Consider the following 6,048-nt stretch of genomic DNA (forward strand, 5'->3'; position numbering starts at 1 on the left):
TCAAAGGTTTGAGCATTTTTATATAGCGCTTACAGTTGATGAATGCCTCACATTCACCCCCCCCCCTCACACACACACATACACACACACACACGATGGCGCTGTCAACCACGCAAGGTAACAACCAGCTCATCGGGAGCAGTTGGTGGTTAGATGTCTTCCTCAGGGACACCTCGACATATTTGCCAGGAGGAGCTGAGGATCAAACTGGCAACCCTGATGTAAGCTAAGGGTAGTGAGACATCACAGCCCCCAAACAACAACAAAAGCAGCTGGCCAAGCATCTGTTTTTGAATACAGAAATCTGGGAGATTGGGGGCCTTGAGTCATTTTCTTTGCTTCAATCTGTACTAATTAGAAACTGCTGGTGATATTTACTGTACACATTATTCATCAGGAAAGCCAAAATATTATACATAGCCCCTTTAAAATGCCTGTTACATCTAACTAGTAATCTGTAGTTGAGATATATATATAATAATTATAGTTTTCCACAAATTAATTGTAGCATTTTTAAGTACTGGGGACATTGCTTCGATATTGCCTAAGTCACCCTACTTTACTTACTTGACCTTTTAGTCTTCTAAGAAATGCAGCTACACCTCAATTCTTTAACACACATTTCCAGATATCTACAGACATACTTTTAGTCTTCCTAGTTTTACATGTTAAATTTCCTCTTTTGTGTCGTTTTTTGTGAATATCCCAGCAAGTCAAATTTCTCACAGCGGAAAATTTACTCAGTGCCCGGCAGAGCTCGAATTTACAATCATTCATTGACGTTCTGTGATCCATTTCTCCTGACTCATCCCCTGACCATCATCACCTCATTCTGGGAGATGCCACCCCCCCTCCCTGTGATATCATACCCCACTCCTGTGACACCGTGTTTGCTCTCAGGCGGCGATTGAACCCTGATTGCAGTTGTGATGTTGAAACGCTGGAAAATAACTGCCACCTGTGACCTCTGTGTAGAGATGGTGCTTGGGTTAGTGGGCCTGAGTGAGCTCTTTTGTCTTCACATAAAGAAGGGAGATGAGGGGCAACCAACGGGCATTAAGGAGGCTGCTCTTCTGACCAAACTCTTCCTCCTTAGTAATGTAGCATGCTCGTTTCACATGCAGATGTGTTCTCCTCTCGGGGCTTAGAGCTGCTTATGAGAGCAATGGCTTGTGACATATACAGAGGTGCAGAGGGAAAACCACCAAGGAAAAGGGTTTAGGTGAATTTCCAGATGAGCAGGGAGATGGTACAGGACAACCGGAAAGTGCAGTGTGTGTGTGTGTGTGTGTGTGTGTGTGTGTGTGTGTGTGTGTGTGTGTGTGTGTGTGTGTGTGTGTGTGTGTGTGTGTGGATGAGAGAGAGAGAGAGAGCGTGTGCTTGTGATAACAGGGAACACGCGTGTCATTTGTGTGTGTGCGCTGTGTACGTGTGTGAGGAAAAAGCAGGGGAATCAGAGAGACGGAGAAAGGGAGAGGGAGAAATGAGTGGGACTGCTTCAACTGAGAGGGTTTAAATAGATCAAACGCCACCCGGTTCACTGAAGGAAATGGTTGTACTCGCATAACATCATGCGTAACATCATGCATTAAATGTATCCACTTCCCTTCAAAATCTGCAGCACTGTTAGTAGGCAGTTGTCATTAAGTCAGACAAACCTGTGGATATCTTTTTTTTTTGTGGATTTCCCCCCCTTTTTCTCCCCAATTGTACCCAGCCAATTACCCCACTCTTCCGAGCTTTCCCGGTTGTTGCTCCTCCCCCTCCCCGGGGAGGGCTGCAGACTACCACATGCCTCCTCCGATACATGTGGCATCGCCAGCCGCTTCTTTTCACCTGACAGTGAGGAGTTTCACCAGGGGGACGTAGCGCGTGGGAGGATCACGCTATTCCCCCTCTCCCCCGAACAGGCACCCCGACCGACCAGAGGAGGTGCTAGTGAAGAGACCAGGACACATACCCGCATCCCACCTGCAGACACACCTAATGGTGTCTGTAGGGATGCCCGACCAAGTCGGAGGTGACACTGGGATTCGAACAGGCGATCCCCATCTTGGTAGGCAATGGAATAGACTGCTACGCTACCCAGACGCCCCATGGATTTATTTTTTAAGAAGAATGTTGTGTCTTCTTCCACGATGGAAGAACACAAATACGCACATTATAGGATAACAGTTAAATCTGTAATCGAATTTTTAGGCTTTTGCAAGGATTTGTGAAAACTTTGGTTGAGTAAAATTGTTAATGCTATGCAAACGAGTAAAACGTAGAAATTGTGTATTTCCCTTCTTTTGAGAGGCGCTGCTAGCAATCCCTGTTGACATCCAGCAATTGAGCTAAGCTAGACTAAGTGCAAAGGTTATCCACGAGAATGTCTGACTAGGTAAGTAGAACAAATGGTAAAACCCTCAGAAACGGAGGTTTCCCCATAAGATACAGCAACCCTGCACTCACACCAACTGTATCATGAGTGCTAATGTTTATTCTGGTCACTAGCTGCTTGCTGTCCGCCATCTAACAGTCACTGCCAGAGGTTTGATCAACCTGTGCCACAGACATGGAGTTGTTGGTTGTGCCCAATCACCTACCAAGTTTACTGTTGAGGTGTTACAGCAGGAGGAAAACCTGGTCTGCAATCAGTTGCAGACCGTCATTACCAATTTGCTAAAAGTTAACCTAAGCCTAACTTCAAATCTTCACTGTGGGCACTGGCATCGTGCTGCTTGTTGCTGCCATGGCAACGGCCACTCCTCTGGTCTTGCTCGGGAATTTGAATGACTGCTGGCTGCTTTTGCTGTTCATAATGCCTTATGTGTAATTACTGGGTAAAGCTCATTCTGCCTGTTCTCAAAAGGTATACATTCACACCACGTATAGCCAGTATGCCAAGTGATTACCAGCCACTGGACTTCAGCTTCATGCCCCTGGTGAGTTTGTTTTTGTTGTAACATACACTTAAGCGGTAAATATTGTTTTCATATACCCTCAAAAAGCAGCTTGGCTGGAAAAAAACAACAACAACACCATTTGTACTTAATGGTCTTCTTTACGATAGGTTCATCATCCGTCACACAGTGTCACTTTAACTGCATGTACCACATGCAGTGCAGCAAATCTGCTCCTACCTTTTGAGGAATTCTTTGGAAGTGATTGATGCATGTAAATTTAACAACAAGGGGATAAAGCACTGTTCCTTCTCTGTCAGAAAAAAAATGTATTTTTGATTCCTGTTAACAAGACAGCTGTCAGTCATCTTCAAATAACCCTGCCTAACTATAACGAGCCACACTAGTCAATAACACTGATCTTTGTCTGTGACTGAAAGTAAATTTAAAGCCATGGCCCTTAACATTGAGATGCTGACAAATGTATTTTTTGATACTTCCTATCGCTGGCATATTCAAAATATCATCTGATCTACGAATGCCTAATTCATGAATGCTATTGGGGATTCTCTCCTGATAATATTGATATGGTGCATTGCATTTTAAGCCTTTAGCACAGCAGCCAAGTGCAAAGGAAGAAGACAGGTGATGGCCAAGTGAAATGAGCACGCTGATATGGCACAAAAAGATCTTTACCAACATCAATAGCTAAAACAACGGTTTGATCCCCCCCCCTCCGGGGGGGAGGAGATGTTGCTAATATAACACAGGTGAGTCAGTTCCATTTGAAAGGATCTCAATTACCATCTGTCACCATAGGTGTCAACAAGTTAAACAATAAAGACAGTCTTCAGGTTTGTTTGGTGGAAAATCAAGCAAACAATCCAATCACAGCTCTGGGACGTGATTTTAAGAGGCTTGTGGCATGGCACAGGCGAACTTTTAAAAACAATGGCGGCTATGGTGAATGGTACAGTTCTGTCGAGGAAGCCATGAGAAGGAACGAGGCAGAACACAGGATGCTACGTTCAAACCTGTGCTCACTACTGTTGCAGAAATCATTCTGTATTGCCAGATTTATGACAGAGTCTTTACAGCTATTATTGCTTACAACTTTGTCAAGTGACTTCCTCAACCCCCAATTGTTAACCGTTGGGGATGTATTACCTCAGAGGAGACCAGTGACAAAAAAGGGATTTTTTCTGTTGTTGCGTTTATTAATATTTTGACGTAGACACGTGTAATATCAATACTTCATCTTCCCACCTGTCTAATCTACTAAGAGCGGGCTGCCATGAGTCTCCTTCTCCCCTCCCACACTGCAGGTCCATGTCATTAAAAGGACCATGGTCCAGACTGTGGACAGCCTAACCTACTATGTCAACAGTCAAACATTAAGACTGGTCTATACTTTCTTTAATACGTCAGGTAGTTTCTCTTGTGAATAAACCTCCTGTCACTTTTTTGTCTCCTTCCCGCCTGTATAAATCTGACTAAATAAAGTTATGCAAATATGTAAGGAGGTTATCGTTTCTGTGTCTAACGTCTGTACACCGTTTTACTTTTTTCTCATTCGCTTTCAAGCGTTCTCTGTCACTGTAGCCCTTCTCTCTCATTTACAAGTCATTAGTCGATGATGTCATTAAGCAACTTTTGGGGCAGCTATGAAAGAACTGACAGCACCGTATTCTCCACGTGGACCAGTTGGGTCAGTCTCCTAAGCAGCGAACAGACTTTTTGAATTGGACTCATCTTTCAAAAATAAGAGGGAGGCAAGACCTATTGATCCTATGATCCACTGTTAAGACTGGCCTCCAGTCTCACAAAGTTAGATGAGATCCCCCTCCGGCGCATCACAAAGCTTTGCCAACTTTCTGAAACTGAATTAGAGCACCTGGGAAGTTCCCCTTACCATAGAGAATGGTCACCATGGAAACCGGCATGACCAGGATGCCAAGGAGCATGTCAGCCACGGCGAGGGACATCAGGAAGTAGTTGGTGGCGTTCTGGAGCTTTTTCTCCAGGGAAACCGCCAAAATGACCAGGATGTTGCCCATTACGGTGACGGCGATGACCACTAGAATTAGTAATGCTGCCCAGTTCTTTTCCACCGCTGTAGCCTTCGATTCCAGTGGACACTGTGGATCGTACAGTCTGGATTCATCCTCACCATAACCAATGCCAACGTTATTTTGAGACCAGTTCCCCAGTTGTGCCTCAACGCCACTACGGAGCGAAGCGTCATCCCCCGGACACCCCAGGCTTACTGTTCCGTTGCGGGCCACAATCTGGAGAGTTGTGTCCTCAGATGCACGCGGGAGCCAGGGGTTGGGCTCCATTGGCAATATGGTAACTACCCTGATGGCAGTGGAGAGCAACTCAGAGACATTATTGCCATGCAGGTTCATTGTGCCAGTACTGTAAACCCCTTACAGTCTCACCAAAGACAAGACATCTTAAGTTTGTTGTCCAGCAAATGTAGGGGAACAGGTTAATAGCGTGTCATGTCTAGCCATTATAACTCACTCACTCCATGTCCATAATCCCAGAAAATAAGAGGAGAGGATAATAACATTAGGCATATTAAGCCTTCCTGGTCAGCGAAATTTGGTTAAATATATAGTAAATTAATATGTCTTGACATTTTCAGTTCACTCCATGGTGTCCAAATAGAGTTCATGCCCTCAAACAGTCTTTCAATAGAAAAAATAAAGGCACCGTGTGATAATATTATGCCACCCACAACTCAATTCAGGGGGAAAAAAGTTCCTTTGAGTCTGGCAAATCAATATGCAAAACCCCGTGTCTGAATAACTGACTCACATGCAGCCTTTCCTTAGGGTTTCTTTTCTTTTTATTTTATCTTCTCATCTTCTGATTACAGAATCCCTTTGAAGCCAAGCAGGGCAAAGAAGGACATAGTTGTACTGCTCGCCTCGTTGAATTCCAGGCTTGTATCCGTCGCAGACCCATGTTACCAATATCAGCTCCGTCTGAAGTGGGGGAGAAGTAAATCATGATGTTAAAACCATCACAATTTCAACTCCTGGCTGCGGTATGTTTGGTTCGAGGGTAAAGAGAGAGTCACACACACACACAGACATAGACACACACACACACACACACACACACAACTAAGACGTTTGCGAGGTGTCAGCCACAA

The 6,048-nt window shown here is 44.6% G+C and overlaps 1 protein-coding gene across 1 annotated transcript in view; it reads right to left on the reverse strand.

The window, feature by feature from the left end:
* htr2aa (5-hydroxytryptamine (serotonin) receptor 2A, genome duplicate a) overlaps positions 1-5,293 on the reverse strand; it is a 109,050-nt gene extending 103,757 nt beyond the window's left edge. Inside the window, exon 1 of the mRNA XM_056289918.1 lies at positions 4,798-5,293. Within this exon, the coding sequence (XP_056145893.1) occupies positions 4,798-5,293 (496 nt within the window). The remainder of the gene's footprint in view (positions 1-4,797) is intronic.
* Between the last annotated feature and the right edge of the window lie 755 nt (positions 5,294-6,048).

This window comes from Lampris incognitus, chromosome 11 (assembly GCF_029633865.1).
Source record: "Lampris incognitus isolate fLamInc1 chromosome 11, fLamInc1.hap2, whole genome shotgun sequence".
In the NCBI taxonomy this organism is placed as follows: Eukaryota; Metazoa; Chordata; class Actinopteri; order Lampriformes; family Lampridae; genus Lampris; species Lampris incognitus.